This window comes from Hirsutella rhossiliensis (assembly GCF_020360975.1).
Source record: "Hirsutella rhossiliensis strain HR02 chromosome Unknown scaffold00005, whole genome shotgun sequence".
Taxonomy (NCBI): Eukaryota; Fungi; Ascomycota; class Sordariomycetes; order Hypocreales; family Ophiocordycipitaceae; genus Hirsutella; species Hirsutella rhossiliensis.
In genome coordinates this window covers 3,286,545-3,308,865 of record NW_025408671.1, presented here as the reverse complement: position 1 = coordinate 3,308,865, position 22,321 = coordinate 3,286,545, and the positions used below count along the sequence as shown (strand labels likewise).

The 22,321-nt window shown below is 59.1% G+C and overlaps 7 protein-coding genes across 7 annotated transcripts; 4 read left to right on the top strand and 3 right to left on the bottom strand.

Moving 5' to 3' along the window:
* Positions 1-260: 260 nt before the first annotated feature.
* On the bottom strand, positions 261-1,720 carry HRG_05720 (mitochondrial ribosomal death-associated protein; the record flags this gene model as incomplete). Its single annotated transcript, XM_044864191.1, has 2 exons — positions 261-1,042; positions 1,114-1,720. The coding sequence occupies 2 exons, from the start codon at positions 1,718-1,720 to the stop codon at positions 261-263; spliced, it is 1,389 nt and encodes a 462-aa protein (XP_044720723.1).
* Positions 1,721-2,127: 407 nt separating this feature from the next.
* HRG_05719 (ribosome biogenesis regulatory protein (RRS1) domain-containing protein) lies at positions 2,128-2,724 on the top strand (the record flags this gene model as incomplete). The annotated part of the gene is made up of 1 exon (XM_044864190.1): positions 2,128-2,724. The coding sequence occupies one exon, from the start codon at positions 2,128-2,130 to the stop codon at positions 2,722-2,724; it is 597 nt and encodes a 198-aa protein (XP_044720722.1).
* Positions 2,725-3,539: 815 nt separating this feature from the next.
* On the bottom strand, positions 3,540-5,734 carry HRG_05718 (rhoGAP domain-containing protein; the record flags this gene model as incomplete). The annotated part of the gene is made up of 3 exons (XM_044864189.1): positions 3,540-4,252; positions 4,309-5,085; positions 5,227-5,734. 3 exons carry the CDS (start codon positions 5,732-5,734, stop codon positions 3,540-3,542), a joined length of 1,998 nt encoding a protein of 665 aa, XP_044720721.1.
* Positions 5,735-8,345: 2,611 nt separating this feature from the next.
* Positions 8,346-9,403, top strand: HRG_05717 (prenyltransferase and squalene oxidase repeat domain-containing protein; the record flags this gene model as incomplete). Its single annotated transcript, XM_044864188.1, has 3 exons — positions 8,346-8,574; positions 8,626-8,709; positions 8,784-9,403. The coding sequence occupies 3 exons, from the start codon at positions 8,346-8,348 to the stop codon at positions 9,401-9,403; spliced, it is 933 nt and encodes a 310-aa protein (XP_044720720.1).
* Positions 9,404-11,064: 1,661 nt separating this feature from the next.
* Positions 11,065-13,043, top strand: HRG_05716 (uncharacterized protein; the record flags this gene model as incomplete). The annotated part of the gene is made up of 6 exons (XM_044864187.1): positions 11,065-11,382; positions 11,447-11,824; positions 11,874-12,111; positions 12,157-12,205; positions 12,260-12,354; positions 12,499-13,043. The coding sequence occupies 6 exons, from the start codon at positions 11,065-11,067 to the stop codon at positions 13,041-13,043; spliced, it is 1,623 nt and encodes a 540-aa protein (XP_044720719.1).
* A 900-nt stretch (positions 13,044-13,943) lies between these two features.
* On the bottom strand, positions 13,944-17,263 carry HRG_05715 (mutS family protein; the record flags this gene model as incomplete). The annotated part of the gene is made up of 3 exons (XM_044864186.1): positions 13,944-16,492; positions 16,549-16,819; positions 16,919-17,263. The coding sequence occupies 3 exons, from the start codon at positions 17,261-17,263 to the stop codon at positions 13,944-13,946; spliced, it is 3,165 nt and encodes a 1,054-aa protein (XP_044720718.1).
* A 1,149-nt stretch (positions 17,264-18,412) lies between these two features.
* HRG_05714 (WW domain-containing protein) lies at positions 18,413-22,013 on the top strand (the record flags this gene model as incomplete). Its single annotated transcript, XM_044864185.1, has 5 exons — positions 18,413-18,914; positions 18,966-20,097; positions 20,236-20,727; positions 20,782-21,470; positions 21,532-22,013. The coding sequence occupies 5 exons, from the start codon at positions 18,413-18,415 to the stop codon at positions 22,011-22,013; spliced, it is 3,297 nt and encodes a 1,098-aa protein (XP_044720717.1).
* Between the last annotated feature and the right edge of the window lie 308 nt (positions 22,014-22,321).

The window sequence follows — 22,321 nt, the reverse complement described above, 5'->3', positions numbered from 1 at the left end:
GAGGGGCTAGAGGCAAGGGGCAAGGCGAGGGCCGGAAGGCGACTGTCTACAATTCGTGTTTTACTGGCAAGGGAAATATCATATGTCCGTGTTTTGCGTTGGACTCGGCCTGCAATTGCCATGCCTTTGCGGCGTCGAAGCGACGGTGGACAGGCAAGCATGGACCGGGGCGGCACTTGGTGTTGCCGGAACGCATGCAATGTACGGCATTGGTACAGCCTTTTTTCTTCCTTCTACTTGTACATGCCACACATGTCTGTCTACATGCGCATCGTCATGAGCGACGCCCTCTCCATCTCGCCGACGATGCCGTGCCCCGCCAGCGCCCACTTCTGGCACACAGTCTCGGCGTCGACGACGTCCTTAAAGAGCCCGCTGGCGCCCCAATACTCCATGAGGGCGCGGCTCTCGTCCTTGGAAGCGCCGCCCACGCGCAGCACGTGCGTGTTCTTGAGCGCGTCGTACACGCGGTCGTCGTAGCCGCGCTCAAAGGGGTCGGGCCGAGGGACCTCGGCGCCGGCTTGGCCGGCCTCGAGCTGCGCAAGGGCGAGCTCCTGCGACGGGTGGCGCTGCGTGTTGTTTTCCGAGGTAGCGGCGAGGATGGCACCGCCGTTGGGGAGCTGCGTCTTGCCCGACAGGGCGTCCACGAAGATGCGGATGAGGCTGAGGTCGTGGGCGTGGACGGGGTTGAAGGACGGGTCGCGGTAGTCGCTCAGCTTGTTAATGTGCGCGAGGCCGTCGAGGCCAAACAGCACAGGCGGGCGGCCGGGAAGCGTCAGCTCCGTCCACAGAGCGTGCAGCGTCGGCCAAGCGTACTCGCTCTCCTTGGCGCCCTGGGCCAGGTCGGCGAGCGTGGCGCTCTGACTGAGACCGCCAATTGTCTGAGTCCAGTCCCGCTGCGAGGGCAGCTTCTCCAGGACGGCTCTGTTCGCCTTGTATATGTTTTGCATGAGCTTGATGCAGTACACGGGTTGGGCGAACTGCATGGGCTCGGTGTTGGCGATGGGGGAGTATTCGGTGTTTCCGTTGGTGAGGTCCTGGCCTGGAGACGCAGAGTCAGGCTGTGAGCGAGTTTGTTCTTGCAAGCAGTGGGCGTCGCATTGGCAGACTTACCCTCGGGTATGTTTATCACAACCCACTCGTTCAGCAGAGCATGGGATATGGCTTGCAGCAGGACCAGGCTCTTGCCAGACAGCCGGCTCCCCGTCAGCACGCATTTCAAGGCCTCCTTTTTCTCCTTGGCGGCCTCTAACCTGCCAACCAGCTCAGCCGTCTCGTTGCGCACGAGGACGTGCGGCCGGCGGAACAGGCTCCACATCTGTGTCGTCTTGAAGGCCTCCAACGCCCTCAGCTGGTCCACCACCTTGTCCGGGATGGCGAACATCTTGCCCTGGCTCTCGGCACTCGCCATGGTCCGGGGCTCCAGCTCGCCGAGCCCCGCAACGGGCAGGGCGCCGTTGTTGCTCAGCTGGATGCGCTTGCGAAACGCCTTGCGCTCGCCCGGCTTGGGCTTCTTGACGGGCGCAATGGCCGTCTTCCGCTTCGACACCAGCTTCTGCTTCGACGGCAGGTCTCGCCGGCTCTTTATGACCGGGGCGTTCACGGCGGCGAGCGCGGCGCTGGAGGAGAAGGGCGCCTTGGCGAGCATGCCGGGCTGGATTCGCGTCGCGACGGGGGCGGATGGCCTCATCAGGCTCCGCAGGCGGCTTGCGGTTGCCATGATGGGCTCTGGGAGAGGCTCGTCGGACCAGCTCCCCCGAGGGAAGTATGTCGATGGAGAAGGGGGGGTTGTCCCTGGCGCCGCGTCAAGGCTGGTTGCTTTGAGCCGGTGATGGCCGCTCCGAGTGAGGTCGTCGTCGAAGCAAAAAAATCTCGAGCGAATCAGCGACGCTCGCTGCGACGGCTTACAGGCGTCAATTGGCATGCCACTTTGACACCAAGAAATCGCATCTCGGAAAATCTCCCTCCGTTGCTCCGGCAATCGCGCATTATCGTTATCGGTCGCAAGAAAAAAAAACCGACAGTACCTTACTTGCAAGCCGTTGCGAATTCCCGATCGCTTCGATAAATCGCACCGTCTCACGTAGCCAAGTGTTGAAACCCCCAGATCCAACCAAGGCCGCCGCCATGTCACTTCCCGGCGCCAAGCCGAAGCTGCCGGTTGCAGTTGAGAAGCCCACCCCATACACCTTTGATCTCGGCCTCCTCCTCGCCCAGGACCCCAACTCCATCACACTCGACCACTCCTCTCTCGAGCAGTCCCTCGCCGAGGTCGCCCGCGACGGCGCCCAAGCCCTCATCAACCAGCTCCTAACCGCCTGCCCGCTGACCACCACCAACGACGGCGTCCTCCTCTCGCTGCCGGCCCCCGCCACGCCCCTCCCGCGCGAGAAGCCCGTCCCCGAGGCTAAGCCGCCCACGAAATGGGAGCGCTTCGCCGCCAAGAAGGGCATCAAGCCCAAGACGAGGGAGCAGCGCAAGAACCTCGCTTTTGACGAGGAGAGCGGCGAGTGGAAGAGAAAATGGGGCTACAAGGGCATGAACAAAAAGGGTGAAGATGACTGGCTCGTCGAAATCGACCCTAAGAAGGAGATGGAGAGAAAGGAGGGCACAAGCGTGAGGGGAGACGGCAGGCGGGATAGAAAGGAGAGGATCAAGCGCAACGAGAGAAAGATGAGGAAGAATGACCGGCATGCGGAGGCCAAGCCTGGCCAACGAAGCTGAACTCCGCGGCGCCAAATGGTATTCGCCCATTCGCTGAGCCGCATGGTCATGGCGTCCAAGGTTACACGGAGTCGGGAGTTTGGCCCAAAGAATCTGGTTTTGTGGTGAGGCAACGGACACGACATTTTCGTCATTCAACTTGCTCCGTTCTATCCGTATGTGTGAGCCGCTTCGTGCTCCCATCCGGCATCTCCAACGGTGCATGATTCCAAATTATGCCTCCGAGGTCAATATCCATAATCGTACATGAGCGCCTTCCTGGAGCATTTTGGGCCAAATGCCATGAAAAGCAATGCACGCGCTTCCTCGGCGATGTCTTCTGCATCGTCATCCATTTCGCCAACGCTGTGCCTCCAATGCCAGACTCTAATCAAACGTACTGACGGCTCTCCCTTGTGCCGTCCAGCATCCAGGCCCGAAGCCCGGGCGGAAGGCTGGAAAAAGGGATGCGCCTCCGAGTGACAAAAACTTGCGCATAACGTAGAAAACGACGGGGGTTCGGCCGCACTGCTAGGTCAAGAGCATCTGGCGGGACATGAAGGGGGTATACCGAACGTCAGATGCAGCGTGTGGCTCACTCAACAAGTGGAAACCATGAGTGAGAACACGCTGCCCTCTCTTGACCATATTAACACATAAAGGGGCCCTTGGGAAAGATGCCGCAACGGCGGGCGGAAAGTCGTGGACGGCGTAATTTTTTTGGCCAGCGGATGCCAGAATCGTGTACGTATGAGCACCGAAGTGGCAGTCGACTGCAGACGAGAGTGAAATTACAGCGGCAAGGGGACCTTCTCCGGCGCCCCTCGATCAAAATCTTAGAAGCCGAGGGGTGACAACGGTTTGATCGGCGACAAAGGCCGGAGGTCCCGGGAGCCATCAGCCACAATGCGATCGCTCTGTGAGCTCGGGTTCGTCGAAAACGACGACTCATTGGAGCCGATGCTCGCGTTGGACTCTGAAGCGCCGTGGCGATGCTTTTTCGATCGTCCTTTTCGTTGGCCACTACCGCTTGAAGACTTTTGGGCACTCTCTGGGGACGAGCCCTGACGTGCCTCGTGCTTCTCGTTCTTCCCGGGTTGCCGAGGCTCAGACAACCCTCGGGGTGGCGGCTGGTCAAAGAGCGCGTATTCCTCCTCAATGTACTTATTCTCGTTCTTGCATCCTTTCCAGCAGTCCCTCCAGTCGCACACCAAAAACTTGAAGCAGAAAGCATCAATCTTCATGCATGGTTGGAAGCAGATGCACAGATTTCGGAAATCCATCTTGTTCTTGTCGGAATGGGCAAGGAGAAGGCTGAGGTGGCACGTGATCGCGAAGAGGAGGTAGTAGTTGAACGGAGACAACTCGGACAGCTCATCGATGAGCATCTGTGGAACGGTGGTTGAGCCTGCGCATTCTCGGGCAATTCGGTCTTGGGCTTCTTTCGGGAATAGCTCGTCAGGCAGTTCTCGCAGCCATGCTTTCAGCATCGAGCCGATAATGTTGATGTCATAGAGGCCGTCTTGCTGGAACAGGTTCACGTCGTAGTCTTCAGGGTCCGGTCAGTCGAGAGCCTTGGAGGCATCGTATGAACGGCACACGTACCTTCATCAAACTTTCTTTGCCATTTCTTGACCTGCGGCCCGCTACCAGGCACGCGATAGAGCCCTTCGACGTCACAGCCCTTGTAGTTGAGGTAGTCGATTGCCCTCCACGGGAACGCGGGCATCCAAAACTCCGTCTTGTCTTTCGAGTCTTCGAGCCGTTTCGAGATGCGGGTGAGTCGCGTTTGCTCTACCAAGGGCAGATTGATGACTTTGGGCAGGTAGTGCTCGTCGTCAATGTTGAAATCCCTCTCCGAGGTGCCGCCACTCCGCGGGCTCTTCCCAAACAGTCCCTTGCTGATCATGTCGGCAGCTTTTGTCGAGGAGCTACGCAGACCACTGAGAAAGTTGGATCCGCCATTGTCCCTCAACGAGGAGAGGGCCCGCTGGTCCCGATCGCGATGACTCTCCTTTCCGGCAGCGGCGTCTCGGCCTGGAACCCGGTCTTCCGATCGATTTCTCACGGTCGAGGACATCATGTCCCGGAATGTCCGATCCTGGCCGACAGGGGCAGTTCTGAGAGGCGCAGACTCGTACAAGTCAGTCTTGCAGGATGGGGCGTGAAGCGCCGCAGGCCCAGCCTTGGGGCTGCCGAGGCCCTTGATCTCGTGCGTCGACTTTGTGCGACCGAGGAGGCCAAAGGGATTCGACTTGTTCTTCTTGCCCGGGGACGATGTCGCAGTCGGTTCGTGGTCGCCGGCGGAGGAGAGCGACAGTTCGGAGCGTGAGTGAAACGAGGTTGTGGGCTTGTGGAGAGGGTCATGCGCATAGGGTGAATCTGTCAAAGGACGTCAGCATTGCGGAATGGAATGCGTCAAGATGGTGGGTAGCACAATGGCCGAGGCGAAAACGGCCAGGACCTCAACATGTGCCGTGCGCAGTCGGGCTTTGTTCAACGGGGGATTTGATTCGCTCGTACCTCCGCGCCGGGGGACTGTCACTCCGTCGCTTCCCGACGAAGTCAAGTGTTCCCGCGAGTCCTGGTGGCGCTGCTGGTTGGCAGGGATGAGGAACTGATTGGACCCCTTTGAGGATTTGTTGAAGTGGAAGAAGCCTGACTTGACTGGCTTCTTTGATTCAGTGGCGCCGTGGTGTCTGCCGGCGTGCTGGGAAGTCGAAACGGGGGGCGAGTCCAAGGCAGAGGAAACTGTGTGGTATGTCGGCGCAACAGAGTCGTCGCGCGGGGACTGGGATCGGTGGTTGACGTCGTCTGCAGGCTGGAGGGCAGATCTCCCTGGCTGTGGGCGCTTGTGTGCAAACCTGCTGCTGAAGGGAGAGGAGCGCAGCGAGACGGGCGATCTGGAGGCCACAGGCGATGCCCCCTGTGCCGTCGTTTCAGCATAGGTCGGCTCGTCGTCGGCAACGTGGTCCAGGGTGCTATTGGGCTCCGCCAGCATGAGCGGCTGCGGCGTGGGCTTGCGTCCCATCTCGAACCGGGCCAAGCGTCGGCCCTGGCCGGAGCCGCCACACACACAGAGGCAATGACTTGTTTGGCTTTGGCGACGAGAGGGAGCAACACCGCGACGCTCGAGCTTGCTTGTCGGATGCTTGAGACGATGATGGAAGGGGGTGTGGCAGGGGAGCCTGGAGGGATGAGGAAAACGTTGGATGGGCCAGCAAGGAGCGCGACGACGAGATTGACTAACCGGCGGGACCGGGGCAAGGAGACTGGGGGGGGGGGGGGGGGGAAGGGAAGGGGAGGGCGCAACAAAGCACTACCTCCTAGGCAATGTTTGCGAGGACGAGTACTGCTGCTACCGCCTCACTGTCGATGGGCATGGCAAAGGGCGGTCGGCGAGATGGCGCGAGTGTCGAGTGAGGTGGGGTTTCGTGAGTGCGTGCGTTGCGTGTGTGTGTGTGCGAGAAAGTGCAAAGCAGGCCCAGCGGGTTGAGACAGAAACGACCTTAGGCGGCTCCTGAGACGAAGGGCGAGCTAGGGTCTGCAATGCGTGCGCGGTCAGCGGCGCTCGTTTTTCCGGCTTCTGTCTCTCGCCCTCTTTCTCTCTTTTAACTGTCTCTGGCATAAATCACGGCCGGAATGAATGGCACAGCGGCGAGCTTGCAGAGAGCGCTTGGCGACCCTGAAACGTTGGGATAATAGTGGGAATCACCGTACCTTTTTCAACGTATTCGTACCCTCCATTCGGTATACGGTATGTACTCGGTAGGTATTTATTTCCTCGCTTTTTGGCAGCATCAAAAAGGCCAACGAGCACAGGTCAGCGCCAGGCACAGAGACAAAGCAACGTGATGCACTTTGCAGGCAAAGGATACAGTGGCCGGTAAGTGGAGGTATCTCAGGTTAGCGATGGGCAAAACATCGCATGCCTAGAGGTACAGTGTGTGGCAGGGGCGACCGCTCGTGTCCTGGAGGCCCGTTAAGGTACTCTTTCACCGCCGGCCTTATCTGCCGCAACCCACCCGCTACAAGCCCCCTGGCTCCGCTGCTGGCCAACAGTTACGGCCATCTGAAACGCGCCACCAGCAGCATGGGCCTTTTCAGGGGTAACGCGCCAGTTTTACTGGCCAGGGTAGTCCTTAGCCTCGCGGGCCGCCACCCCTCCGCTCTCCCAACTCCCTCCCTTTCCCCTGCCCTGCACGTCGCAGTCGCCTGCATCGCCCGCCTCCCGAAGACGACGACGACGCGGCCGCCCATTTCGAATCTGGCAGCTTTTCTCTGCATTAGTTCTCATGCACAAAGGCTCAAAGGCTCATCCGACGCGTCATGGCAGATGCCCGGCTCTTCCACCCCACCCGGCCAACCGGCCAACCCACCATACCGGACGCCAGCCCAAGCCCAAGCCAAGGCCCACGACTGTGCCTGGAGCGCCAATTTCTTGCTAAGCTCCGGAACGGGCATAGCCCGGGCCTGCTTCTTCTCGAAACAAGCGTCCTTGACTGTCCGATTCAGCGGCGGCCGAGTCCTTGCAAAAGGGCCAAGGGCATCATCACCCCCGCTTCCTTGTACAAATGATATCACTCGAGAGCATTCGGTCGTGAAGAAGCCGAGCCAGGCCCAGGCTCCATGCTGCGGTCCTCTGCGAAACGGTCTTCCGCATATTTCGGGGATCCTTCTCCCGCCTCTGCAACAAGCTGCCAGCTACTCCGTAGTTACCATGGGGAGCGAAGCTCCACGCACAGGCCGCATAGAAACCCCGCATGTTTCCAAGTACGGTACGCACAAGTGCGAGCGAGGTCTGGTACCTTGCATCTTTGTTCTTGCAAGTCGGCTTTAGATTTTGCGCCGAGCCGTGTGATGCACCAAAACAACGCGTCCACGGTTCTGCCAGCTGTATGTACGGAGTAGCTAGAGCTGCCGTGACAGAGTTACTCCGTTACTCGGTAGGTAGCTATTTTGCGTTTCTGGCACGACGAGTCAGGTGCGCTTCAGCAACTCGGCGTGATACGGAGCAAGTACTTGGTACCGTGAGCTACGACTCCCAGGGTTCCCTGCGCCCACCTGTGGATGGGGGCCAAAGTCGGGTAAAAAACAACCATTTACCTAGGTACGTACCTAATACAGTACCTGGGTACTGCTGGACCGGCCGTTTTTTTTAACTCCACTTGGGGGCCCGTAGACCTGGATGGCTGGCCGTTACACTGCATGGACCCCAAGTCGTGACTACGCAGGCACTCTGCCGCTTCGTGCACTATGAACCTTTGAAGACTTCGTACATGCAGCTCTTCATTATCCCTTTGGTTCCCGCTAGTTCTCTCAAGTAAAGCTGACCTTTGACCCGATTCCAGGTTCCTCGTTTCCACCGGATGGAAGAGAGACGCCTCCGGCACCCGGGTGGGCACGGTCGTTCAACCAGAGGCTTTCCATCAGCAGTGCCTCCGCCCAAATGAGGCGCCGTGGCATAGCGGGGCGAAATAACGGGGATTAAGTCATCTCTGCTTATGTAATACGGGACCTCATCTTCGTGCTCGGAGCTGCACTTCATGTTGGCGACTTGACTAAAAATTCTCTCGAGCCCAGCCAACTTTGTGTCCAACGCAAATCCTGGTGTCCGCCTTGGTCCACGCATCGTCGGCATCATGCCCCAGGCTGCTCAAGTCCCTGGCGAGCTGAGTCTTGCCACAGAGGCTCACGTGAAATACATCCAAAACTTGGACACCAAAAAGGACGAACTGGACTACTGGCTGACGGAGCACTTGCGCCTCAATGGCGTTTACTGGGGCTTGACTGCCCTTCACCTCCTCGGACGTCCTGATGGTCTTCCTCGCGGAGAAACCATTGACTTCGTGCTGTCCTGCCAGCACGCTAGTGGGGGATTCGGAGCTGCCCCAGGACACGATGCCCACATGCTCTCCACAGTAAGTGCTGTGCAGCTTCTCGCCATGGTCGATGCCTTGGACGAGCTCGAAACTCGGGGGACGAGCAAATCCAAGGTGGGTAAATGTGGGTTATTTTGTAATCTTACTCCCTCGCAGCTTCTCCTCTTGACTTGGCACCATGTCTTTAACACGAAGCAGACATTGCGGATTTGCAAGATCCTAAGACGGGCAGTTTCTTTGGCGATGAATGGGGCGAAGAAGACACCCGCTTCTTATACGGCGCGTTAAACGCACTCTCCCTTCTTGGACTACTGTCTATGGTCGATGTGGACAAGGCGGTCACCCATGTCGCTTCCTGCGCCAACTTTGACGGCGGCTACGGAGTGAGGCCCGGTGCCGAGTCGCATTCTGGCCAGGTCTTCACATGTCTTGCTGCGCTGAGCATTGCCGGCCGGCTGGACACCGTCGAACATGAGAAACTCGGCAGGTGGTTGAGCGAGCGGCAAACCCCCGGAGGCGGTCTCAACGGCCGTCCAGAGAAAAAAGAAGACGTCTGCTACAGTTGGTGGGTCTTGAGCAGTCTGGCCATGATCCATCGTACACACTGGATCGATCGCGATGCCCTCATTAGCTTCATCCTCAAGAGTCAGGATCCCGAAAATGGCGGCATCTCGGATCGACCGGGCGACATGGTCGATGTCTGGCACACTTGTTTTGGTCTGGCAGGACTGAGCCTCCTTGGCTATCCGGGCATGGAGGCAGTGGACCCTGTCTATTGTATGCCCAAGACGACCATCGATCGGCTGATTAGCCGATAGATGAGGAGTCGGCCAGAAAGGTTAACTGCGCACCCAACTAGCTCTCAGGGTGGACTCCCGCTGCCAGACGAAGACTCGAACCACCCACACGTCATCTACAATTCTCTTGCCTTTCACAACCTGCTAAAGCTACGTCCCATGGTAGCCAGGACGCAAGGCGAGAGGAGAAGATAACTGTTGGTATTTTCAGGGGCATCGCCAATTCTCTATGGAGTTCGCCCTGTGAAGTCCTTCAGACACGATGCTTCGCGTGAGGGGAAAGCCGGCTGTGCCTCTCATCGAGACTTCTTAGCCTGGTGGGCCGGGAGAGGCGCCAACCTTGGTGGGACAGCGTGGCAGCATCGCGCCCCTGCAACAGCGAGCGTGAATGCAGGCACGGTGAATATGGGCGCAGGATTGGGTGTACAGGTAGTTATACAAGTAGCCCAATCAACTCAGTTACCATCTCGCGGCTGTTCGTCACCACCCAAGTCTGAACCTGAACGGCCACTTGAGGTTTGTCCTTTTCATCTTCACTGATTGCCTCTGCATATAGCCGGCGACAGCTCCTGGTGGAGGAAGTGCGACGGTAGCCCATAGGCCGGGAGGTTGGCGGCGCAGGACGACAACTGCGAAGGGCATACGTAAAATGGCGATGACACTGTTATTTGCTTGGTGGCAAGGTGAGTGACCGTTGTTGTTGATGCTTGCATATCTTGTGCGTTCTGTTCTGGCCGCGCGAGTTTGCTGACCTTCGCCCCAAGTAACAGCTACCTATTCAACTTGCAAGGAGACTCAGAAGTTCTGCATGCCGTCGGCAAGACCCAAAATTCCCCTTCTTTCATCTTAAGAGTAATGCTGTTTTCGTCTGGCTTGCGGGCGTCGAGGTTGGCGGCCGGGGAAAGAAAGAAGCGGTCCGAGGTACCTGCCTGACAATCGCGGCAACCCCCCCCTCCCCCCCGATTGCCTCCTTCCCTCGTGCCCTCTCTGCCTACGGCTCAGCTTCTCCTCCTTCATCCCCGCTTCCCCTTCCTCCCCTCATTCCATCTCTGCCCTCCCCCTCCCGCACTGGGAGACGCCTTCTCTATTTCGGACGACAGGTTCGGCTTTTCGGTTCCAATCGGCTGGCTGATTCTTCTCGGGCCCCCCCTTTGATTCTCGAGGCTCCCGTTCCTAAGCGGTCTCGGCTGGGGCAGCAGGACGAGCCAGCAACCGCGGTTGCCTCAAAGTCTTTCCGGCTCTTGGGAGCAGTCGCAGCTGCAGCCGCAACAAGTCGTCAGTGTCGGTTGTGGCTCCCCTCGGTAAGGCCCGCTTCCGTCTCTTCACCCATCTCTCTCGGCCTTGAACACTCGCTCCTCCGCGCGAGGTCCATCTCCTCCTCTTGTGCTGTCCGGCGAGTTGCTCTTTTCCCAGCAACCTCAACCAGCCACCCCTCCCCAATTGCTTCTTTGCTTCCCCTATCTGGCCTCCCTCCGTGCTGCACCCTCTGGGCTCCAAGACCTGTTGCTACTTTCCTGCTCTTTGTCCGGTATCAGTTGCTGACCGGAACCTTTCTGCTGTCGGAGCCACCCCGATTGCAGCCCGTCAGTCCAGACTCCCAGTTGCGGGCCCATCAGTGTTCCCAAAGTGAAAGGATGACTGATGCAGTGCTACCTACGCAGGACATGGCGTCTCTGGCCACCATGAGAAGCGACACTCCCGGCTCGGCAAACAGGCAGATACCGCTCCTCTGCACCGTCTGCCCCGAAACGCCGCGCTTCTCCGACGTGTCACACTTGCTGACGCACATTGCATCCAAAGGCCATCTTCATCATGAGACTCAGACCAGGCTCAAATCCCACCAAGATCTCGAAGCCTCTGTCGTTATGGACCAGTACGAGAACTGGTACAAGGATAATGGCATCGAGGCTCTCCTCGTCGAGAGGATGAAGGCGAAGCAGCTGAAAGAGGCTGCAAAGACCCGACGCGCCCGAGGAGTCACTCCCTTCCCTGCACCCAAGGTTCGTGCACCCCGCACTCGACGACGAGGAAGACGAGAGGCAAGGCGGCTGACACAGCCAGCAGACGAAGCGAAGGACGAAGCGACTGGGCAGCGGCACGGCTGTCAAATCCGAACAGGAGGAGTTTGCCCAAGAATATCCACTGTTCCCCGGATTCTTTGCTTCTGACTACGATGCCGAGCACCAAGACGACCTCTTCCCCAGCAATGACACGCTGTCACTCAAGGGTCAAGTCTGGCCAGGTATGGGCAAGATGGACCTTGCCAACGAGGACATGAGGCGAACTCGCAATCAGCGCAAGCCCAACTCTGTCATTGAGAAGATGCGCAGGGTTTCTGAGGGTATTGAGCCTACACAGGTTGTCATGACCTCGGACTTCGAAGTTGAAAGGGTCAAAGGCGTATACGATGGCTCATCGCCGATCCCTGGCCAGGAAGAGGAGGTGGGTTCCCGAATCTGTTCTCTTGTCAACCTGCGCTGCTAACTTTCAGGAGACACCCAAGAAGGCAGGCAAGCCCAAACGGAAAAGAACCGAAGCGCTGGCAGATATCTCTGCCAACGTTCCTCGCGGCGCCATCCGACGCCCAGGCCGCAGCACTTTGGCGAGGAGCAACAGGGTACCGCACATCCAGCTGGAATACGATTGCGACACAAGCTCCGAGCAAAGCCCGTCTCTCGGCGGCTTCCGAAACGGCCACGATATTTTTCAAGACGATGATGGGGGCCCCGGTATGCTTTGTTTTCCAGCTCTCGACCCGGCTCTGACTGATTCAGGGATTTACGAAGACCGCTCCTTTGCAACGCCGACTCATCAAGACCGAAAGTAGGGCGATCCCCAGCTGTTGGTCCGAAGGGATGGAAGCTTATTATGTACCAGGTTTGATACGCGTGATCGACTCGGGCTGCATGCGCTCAACCCGATATCCCACTCGAATGTGGTGTCACCAACCCCTTCCAGAGATCTTTCAACTCGTTTGTTTTGTTCGCGAGAGTCCCAACGGGGCAGAGGTCCCGTTAATGGGTACCTCGGCCAAGGTAGCCATTTGAACTTGAGTGAGTCACGAGGCGCTTGCCAGGCCGATTTTCTCCAAAGACTGGGAATGCTAACCAGCCAAGGCTCTCTTGCAAATGTCGAGACATCGTACGGGCTCACTGATGCGACCATGTATGGCGGTTCCGCGAGGCTTTCATTTGCTGGCAACAGCCACTTCGGCGCCCTTTCTCAAGACAATTTTCGCCTGAACCCCAACAACCTCCCGCAAGCCAAACATGGGGACTATTCGTCTGGAGCAGGCGACTCACTGTCCAACCCAGGCAACAATCAGTTCCTCACCATGTCCGAGTCGAATCCACTCTTCTCCCATGATCGAATGTTCCTCACTTCATTCAGTCAGCCGCACACAAGCCAAGCAATGTCCTCGTTTAGCTTCACTCCGATTAACCGCGGTCGAGACCACAGTCGCGCAGTTCACGATCACGAGCAACGCGCAACTGGACCCAACATTAAGGTTGAGGCTCATATGTGCGACGATATCGAGAATACCCCCTCGAGCGACGTTAAGCAATCCACCTTTACCTTGAACGGCATATGGGATGCGCAGCCTACGGATAACGGCGTTGAGTCTCACGAAGACCTTGGCGAACAAGAGCTGGACATCTAACATCCCTTCCATTCCCTGCGATGCAGAGGGATCTGAATCGATTTTGGACGAGCCGGTGACTCATTGACGCTCTCCATCTTGAGTCTAAAGAGGGACTGCGTTGAACAACCGCATTTCTTGGTTCGAGAGCGACGCGACTGGTGCTCAAGTGAAGAAGTAGGGCCATGTCATCCTTGCGAATCTGATATTTCTACGCGGAGCTTACCATCGCGCACGTTGGCGCTTCTCCTCGCCCCTCTTCACTTTTTTTCTTCCAAAAGCAAATCGTGGAATCACGATTCGAGTCTCAACTCATTCGCCTCCGAATTATGAGACGACGCGTCGAATGCCATCGAAGAAGGATACTGTACACCATGATCCCGACAGCGGTGGCAATTTGAGGGGCGCTCCTCTCGCCACGGGAAGAAGCGCTTCATTTGAGTCGTCCTCTCCTTTCCATGTCTCTTTTGTTTCCTTTTCTTTCCCTCTCCGTAAAACGGGTTATTTGTTGGAGGTTTCGCGTACGGCCGCGAAGCAATGCATTGATTGCAGCATGCACATTATGCAGGAGGCTTCTATGGGACGTTTGTTTCTCAGGGGTCCACTCGAGATGAGATCCATGCATGGGTTTTCTTTTGCACTCACGATCGGGCCAGGTGCTGGCACTTATTGGGGAATCACGATGGATGAATCGGCTGGGATTGGGCTCGGGAAGGCGGTGGTATAATCGTTTGCTCACGATCATTGGTGAAATATCACTCAAGAGGCACCAGGGCCTTAAACGCATGGTTGAGATCACAAAGATCATCTCGTCTTCCAAACACGCTATATCTGGCGGACTAGACGTGGCAGCCACGCAGAAATAGGCACTAACCTTCGTACTGACACATTGTATGTGGTGATGGAAACCAAGGGTACGAGTTACAGCTGCGCGATGCTGGCCATAAGCTGCGGCAGCTGTTCCGAAGCATCGCCCGTAATGATGTCGTTCAATGTGCGACATGCCCCCCTGAGTCGGCGCGTCCTGACCTCCAGCTCCAGGTCAGCCGACTTGCCGGCGGCCACATCGAGTACCTTTTTGGGAATACGCGCCAAGCGGGCAACGTTGAGGCCATAGGACCGGTGAGCGACGCCTTCGCCCACTTCGTAGAGAAAAGTGATCTCCTCGCCGTCGGCGCCGTCGTCGGCCCGGAACTTCATGTGTACGTTCTTGACGCCGTCGAGGCCGTCGACGACACGGGCCAGGTTCTGGTAGTGGGTGATGAAGAGGGTAAGGCAGCGCGTCTCGGTGACTATGTGCTGCAGGACGGCATGGGCAATGGCGGCGCCGTCGTGGGTGCTGGTGCCGCGGCCGAGCTCGTCGAGGATGACGAGGCTGCGCGGGGTGGCGGAGCGCAGGATGCGAGCCGTCTCCGAGACCTCGACCATGAAGGTGGACTCGCCGGCAAAGAGGTTGTCCTGGGCGCCGGTGCGGGTGTGGATGGCGTCGCAGAGGGTGAGGGAGAGGGAGTCTGCGGGGACGAAGGAGCCGATCTGGGCGAGGAGGACGATGAGGGCCAGGGCGCGGACAAAGGACGACTTGCCACCCATGTTGGGCCCGGTGATGAGGTAGGCTAGCGGGGAGGGGTGGGCGAGCGCCGTGGTGAAGGGGATGTAGCCGGCCTCGAGGGTGTGCTCGGCGATGGGGTGGCGGCCCTGGGAGATGGAGATGGAGGGCTCCGACGACGACGGCAAAAATGTCGGCCTGCTGTAGCCGGGCTGGGCGGCAACCTTGGACAGGGACAGGAGGCAGTCGAGGGTGGCCAGGGCCGCGACGGCGTCGCGGAGGGGCTGGTAGTCGGCGGAGATTTCGGCGAGGAGGTCCTTGAAGGCCTTGTCGCAGGCGGCAGCGAGGGCCTCTCGATGTTGGTCGCGCTCGGCGATGAGGCCGAGGACCTCGGGGGTGTGGAAGCGCGAGAGCTTCTTGGTGCCGGATATCTTGCTCCACGAGGCGGGCACGTTTTTGATTTCGGAATTGGGCACCTCTATGAGGTACTCTATGCCGGCGACGGTGACGTACTCGACCTTGTTCTTTTTGATCTTGTCGGCGGCGACGGCGCGGTGGGCGTCGAGCTCGTGCTCCACGTGAGCGATGCCGAGCTGGTGGTCCTGGATGTCCTCGGTCTGGAAGTCGTCGCGGAAGAAGCCGTACTTGTCGTCCTTGCGGGCTGCCTGGAGGTTTATGCGCTCGAGGTAGGAGACGACGGCATCGAGGATCTGGGGCAGGGTGCCGGTGGCCGATGCCAGCAGGGCGGCCGAAAACGGGGCGGCCGCCGACGACGACCTCTGCGCCGAGTAGTAGGTCGCGATCCTCTGCAGAGTCTGGAGGGCCGAGAGGAGCTCGGGCCTCGTGCACTTGCCGTAGTAGATGCGGATCAGGCTGCGCTCAAGGTCAATCTTGACCGACGAGAGTAGCTTCTCCAGCTCGTTGAGGGGCGCCGTCGACTGCTTGTCGAGAAGCTCCTGCACCGCCGCCATCCTCTCCTCGAGGCGGTCCTGGTCGAGCAGCGGGCGGCCGACCCACTTGCGCAGGAGCCGCTGGCCGAAGCGGGTGAGCGTCTTGTCGAGGGCCCAGAAGAGGCTGCCCCTCTCGGAACGGTCGGTCGAGTTGCGGTACACCTCGAGGCTCTCGAGCGTGGTGCCGTTGATGAGCATGTGGGAGCGCGTGCTGAAGTTTTGAAAGTACTTGGTCAGGTTGAAGATGTGCTCGAGCCCGTACTCCTTGAGGTGGTTGATCATGGCGGAGAGGCACACCGTGACGGGCTCGGGCAGCTTCAGCACCTTTTCGAGGAGAGCGGCCGTGGGGCGGTCCTCGGAGGCGTCCTTGAGCCCGTCGGCATAGAACTGCGCAACGTGCGACGAGGCCTCGGCGGCCATGGTCTGGCTCCTGGGCACGCGCTCGACGCGACTGCGGTCGCCAAAGACGTTGGTGCTGCTCCCAGACAGGTGCTGGACCAGCTTTTCGGTGCCCTTTGTGAGCTCGCCCACGATGAGGAACTCGCAGGGCGATATGTGCAGCAGCCTCGTCTCAATCTCGCTCCGCATGAAGCCGTCTTCAAAGTTGTCGTAGATGATGTCTCCCGTGGCCGGCTGGACGGCGAGGATGCCCACGTCGACCTTTTCGTCCGTCCCCGAGCCCTTGGACTTGGTCTCGGTAATGGACAGCAGATAACCGCCCGAGGGTGCGCCCTCGGTCTGCTGGTCCAGCTCGCCGTTCTCGTCGATGTAGGTGCCTTTGGTGTAGAGGCTGGTGAGCTTCCTGACAAAGGGTGTATTGCGGTTGTCGCCCGCCTTTTTGAGGGCGGCTGTCTCAATCTGGCGGACGACTCCGACTTTATGCCCGGCCGCAACGAGCCGCTTGGCGTGGACGGATAGCCTGTGTACGGGGATGCTTGCGGAGGCGAAGCGGTCCAGGTGAGCTTCCGACGGATCTAGCTTTCCGGTCAGCACAGATTTTGATTGGATAGACAGCCAAGGGTCAACTCACGCTCGTCATATCGCATCTTGCCTGGGATGCACACAATGCTCAGCTCCTTTGCGGCGATTCGGGCGTCTTCGCCAAAGAAGCGGAACTTGTAGCCGACCTCGACGATGAGGACAGTGTCCATATGCTTTCTCTTGATTTCGAGGAACTGCGTCTCCATTGGCGTCAGCTTGCCCGATTTGGACGACTTTTTCTTTAACTTGGCGGGTGCCGGAGACTCGTCGTCATCTGCTTCGGCGTCTCCATCGTCCTCGCCGGCCGGGACATCTTCTGGCTGTTGGCGGGCTCGCCAGGATAAGGCATCGGGGTGGCCCAGCTTTTTGACAAACCGCCGGTGCAGCTCGTCGTTATTTCGCCTCGTCGCCTCGTCTACCTGAGCCTGATGGGAGTCATGGTTGGTGGCCGAGCTTGCTGCGTCGTAGATGTAGCGGTCGGCGCGTGCTGGTGGCGCGGCGGGGGGTGAGGGTGGTGCAGCGACGTCGCCGTCTTGTGCTTGGGCTTCTGCAGGCGAGGACCTGGCCTTCTTGGACGTGCGGTCGGGTCTGCCCTTTGGCTCGTCTGCGACGTCGTCGAGCGGTCGTTTCCGGGACGAGGCGTCGTCGCTGGGCGAGGCGGATGCGCGGCTCTGCTTCTCAAAGGAAGCGGCCAGTCCGTTGACGGTCTTTGGGGTGAAGAAGGACGTCAAGGACTGCTGCTTCTTGCTGGACACGGGGGCCATGGTGAGGGCCGGTGCTGGGTGGTGGTGCAAACGATGAATGTTGGTGATGGACGGTCGATTTTGAAGCTACGGCGCGGCGCGTCTTTGGTTGGGAGGGACCCTGGCAACGCGTAGAGTGCCGGGGTGTCCCACTCTTTTTTGGTCCCCGGCACTGGAGCCCCTTGACTAAGATACCGTACCTCGAGGGCTCCACCTTGTCTTCTTCACAACTCTACAGTAAGTCCAGAGATGTCTTATCCGATGGCGTCGCAGGGAACTCAACGCGCATTCGCAAGCTCGGCAGCAAGACGCATGACCTTTGATTGGCCAGCCAGAGCGTTTTTGCCGCTGGGTCCTGGCCCGCAGATTAACGAGACGGCCTGGGAAGGGAAGAGAGGAAGAGAGGAAAAGAGGGGCGAGGCGCAGCTTTTGGAAATAAAAGCACCAAGCCAAGCGAGAGAAAGCCTCGGCGCGGTTTGCTTCCTGTGCCCCCGGCGCTTAGAGGCTGGACCCGAAGGCCGGCCAGCCAATCACGGCCGCGTCCAAGGCGCCGCTGCGTTGTGCGACCCGCTAGAGACAGCTGGCTGCGGTCCACTAAAGAGCCCGTGGCCACCGCTGGAGAAGCCCTCTCGGCCGCTAACCGTTGCGTTGCCGCCCAGCAGTCCCCTGTTCCTCCCTGTTCCTCCCTGTTCCTCCCTGTTCCTGTCCCGCTCCACCTCGGGATGGATGGATTTCCCCTCCATCAGATCCATCCATCCCCTCTATAATCCATATCCACCCGCCTTGGGGAGCTTGTCTTTGTCTTAAACCTCAACCCTTTGTCCCTTTCGTCTCGTTGCCCCGTCATTTCCTTTCCGTGCTGCGCTTCCGCCGTCTCACCGCCGCTCATATCCTCTTGCCCCGTCGACAAGCTCGCCACGTCCTTTGATATACAAATTCCTTGGCATAGCCTCCCGGCGCGGCCCAATCTGCGACCCAGCCGCTTGGGGTGTCGACCGCGTCTACCAGTCCACGTTGACATCGCTCGCCTAGCCGCTCTGCTTTCTCGTCCCTCTCCGCGCTGAGCACATCGTTGCCAGGCCGCTTGCGCGGCCCTTCTCCACAGAGGGAGGGAGCTCTGCTTCAAACCCTATACCTTCCTTGATCCAGCATACGCCTCCGTGAAGCGACATGGAGTCCAGCCGCGGCATCCCTGAAGGGGAGATGTTCCTCAGCAAGCCTGCCCCCGACGACTGTGCCGATAGTCCGACTGTCCAGCCCCTGCGTATCTTCAAGCCCCAGAGCCCCAGCCGTGTCCGCCGCCCCTCCGCTTCCTCCTCCAAGCCGACTTTTCCCCTGCCGCCGGGTGCCTCGAGCTCTGCCGCCCCGCTGCCATTTCCCGACGACGATGACGTGCGCAAACCGACTCCTCCAAAGCCCTTTGGCTCAGCCTACGCCGGTATAAGTCCTCGTATAGATACCAATCAAGGAGAGAAGCGGCCTGGCCTCGCCGAGAGGAGAGGAGCCTCGCCCAAAGTCATCCACTCTCCTCCGAGCCCCGAGGCCGACCTTGGCCTTTTCGCGAGGCCTCTGAAGGAGCAGACACGGCCCGGCTCCTCGAGCGCAAACTATCCCAGCTATCCAAAAAAGACAAACTACCCTCCGCCTGCCTCTGGCGCCGCATTGCCCGACAGTGACCCGCATCACCAGCAACTCAACGACCAGCTGAAAGTCGACGACCAAGGTGTTAATCGTTTTGCCTCGACGGCCTCCAACTCGACGACGAGGGCCACTCGTGGATCGCCTCCGCCCCCGGAGACACCCATTGTCGAACCTGGAACTGCGTCAGCCGGCGGCATCGAGGCCCGATATGCTGCATCTGGTATTGCGGGGACGGCCACTCTCAACAGCCTGCAGGCTCATCAAGCACAGAGTGCTGCCGCCGCTCAGAGGCTTGCGCAGTACGGCCACCAGGCTCCTCAACCTCAGCGTCCTTGGACACCCACCGAGTCCCCCGGCCAGGCACCCTCGGGCCCTCCCACAGTATATCAGGGGGCGAACCCCGTCGCCGACACGCCCTCGCGGCCAACCTTTGATCCGCCGCCGGAACAGCCCGTGCAGACTCAAGGGGATTCGGTCCCGCAAGTCAGCGTCTTGGAGCAAGATTACCAGCGCGTGGGCACAAAGACGCCGCCTCCGGCATATTCCAGAGTCAATCCCAACGGAGACTATTCAAAAGAGAAACAGCGCCCTCAACAGCAGCCCGCCCGGCCTGACACTGCCCCAGCCGGCCCCTCGTCTTCTCCACCACGAAAGCCTGCGTCGTCGGCGTCGGCAACGTCTCTTGCCTCACCCGCGCTTCAGCACCCGGGTCATCCCGCCTTCGCCAACGACCCTCGACCAGAGGCAAACGGCCAGTCCGTGCAGGTTGCGTCGACTCCTTCTCTCCAAGCGCCAACACCCGCATCCCCGCCGCCATTGCCCGAGGGATGGATAGCTCATCTGGATCAGAACTCAGGCCAGTACTACTACATTCACCTGGCCACGCAAGCCACGCAGTGGGAATTTCCCAAAGGCCCCAATCCCATCCAGCATGAGCAGACACCGCTCTCGCCCACCGCTTCCACCTATGGAAATCCCTTGACGTCGCCAATGTTCGGAAAGCAGTCCATGGCGTCGCCAATGTTCTCTCCGCACACCCCCGGCTATGCCGAGAGCATCATGAGTGTCGCGGCTTCGCAAACGCCCTCGGCTGCTGGCTTCTCCGGCCCGCCTCCGAGCTCAGGCGTCGACATGTACAGAATCCAGCCGACAAATGGTGTCTACTTTGGTCCTTATTTGAGATATATCAACATGGACGTCGAGAAGGGCATGTGGTGCGGAAGCATACTCATAGTCACAGATGCGCCCCAACCCCCGACCATTCACATGCATCTGAGCGTCGACCTCTCCCCAAACCCAAGGCAGCTGCAGCCTCGTGTTGTCTCCACGCACCAGCGCTGGTCCTTCTACAGGTACGAAGTGGAATTGCAAATGGGCGAGGGCGGCACGGAGAGGTGGACGTATGCCGTCACGTCCCACCTAGGATGCACGCGGTACGAGTTCGTTGTGGCCGGCCGGCACGAGACGGGTTGGAGGTTCATTGCTCACTCTGGAAACGACTTTGCGGCCGGTACGTCGCAAAACGAAAGAGCCAGGCTCGGCGGAGTTGGCTTCATGTGGAAAGACGTGCTGCAAAAGAACATTGACTGTGGCGGCTTCCATGTGCAACTTGGCCTTGGCGACCAGATCTACGGCGATCGACTGTGGAAAGAAGTGCCCCTGCTCAGGCAGTGGCTGGCCATGAGCGGCAGAGACAACAAGAAGAACGTCCAATGGACCGCGCGCCATGAGGAGGATGTCTCGCACGCCTACTTTCACTTTTACACCAGTCACTTTGACCAGCCTTTTTTGAGGGAGGCATTCGCTCAGATTCCGCACGTCCTGCAAATCAACGACCACGACATGTAAGTTCACGGCTTGGTACGACGTGTCCAAGTTGATTCACTGACTGGGGTCAGATTTGATGGGTACGGATCCTATCCAGCGTATATGCAGGCTTCGCCCATGTTCAAGAACATCGGGCGCATCGCCACAGACATGTATCTTTTGTTCCAGCACCACACTACGGTAGAGATGATGCGCAACGTCAGCACCGATCATGACATCTTCACCGTCACCGGCGTCGGCTGGCATTTCGTCAAGCATCTGGGGCCGGCAATGGCAGTCGTCGGATCCGACTGCCGTTCGGAGAGGACCCAGGCTCGAGTGATGGCTGGGCCGACATACCAGGGCATCTTTCCCAAGGTCGCGACGCTCCCCCCCAGCGTCCAGCATGTCATCTGGATGGTCTCGGTCCCCTTGGTCTACCCGAGGCTCGAGGGCGTCGAGAGCCTGGCCAACACCGTCGCGGCAGGCAAAAAGGCCGTCAACACGACGTACAACATCCTGGGCAAGGTCACGAGCTCGATGGCGGGCGTCGTCGGAGGCAAAGAGGTCGTCGCGCAAGGCTTCTCTCATGTGAAAAAGGCCGTCGGCAAGACGGGCTTGATGGGCAATGTCCTGAACCAGTTCGGCGAGCTGGACATTCAGGAAGTCTTGAAGGACATGTGGACGCATGAGACCAAGGATCTGGAGCGAACATACTTCATCCGCACCTTGCAGGGCATTTCTCAGCGAAAAGGCATTCGAATGACCTTTTTATCCGGAGGTGCGTGCGCAGAACTGGCTAGTCTTGACTGCATTGTGTGGACTGACTGACCGTGTTGCAGACGTCAACGCTTCCGGGGCCGGTCTGGTGCATGACCCGACTCACCCGGGCGATCACAAGACCATGTACCAGATCATCTCGTCGCCCATTGTCGGGGCCCCCCAGGGTGGCTACGTGTTGAAGCTCCTGCACAACCAGAAGACGCTATACGTACCGCAGAACGGGCACAAGTCGACGCACGAGGTGTCGGACACCAAGGAAGACATGATGGAGATATTCCACACCGACGCCAGCGGAGCTTCGCGCGAGATGAAGAGGCTCATGGGTCGGCGCAACTACGTTGCCTTTGTCGCCTTTGACCAGGACGCGGCGAACCAGACGCCGTTTAGCCCGAACCCGAGCCTCGCCGGCCACCAGCAGCAGCAGCAGGGCCTTTCCAAGCTCAGTCTGGCCGTGGATTTCATAGTCCAGGGAGACGGCGCGTTCCAGGCGACGACAAAGTATGGACCAGTCATTGTCCCGCACCTGGACTTTGGGCGGTGAGGGGTCGGAGTCGATGGGATTTCTGTACAGAGTCTCTTGCTGGGAGAGTTGTTCAATTAGGAGGAGGGGGATCATGTCCAAGCGGGTTGGAAGCGGTCATGTATTCGGCGGGCCACGTCGGAGTTTGGAATACCTTTATACGTCAATGACGATTTATGTTTCATGGGGTTTTGAGGAGATGCGACCGGCTCGGCTGCTCTGATTCCGAATATGCTCGGATATCGTTGGCTTGCATGTTGCAAGTTGGATTTTCTAGAGGGGCAGGCGTCATATCGCCAAGCGTCGCCGTAAACCAAATTGTGCTTTAT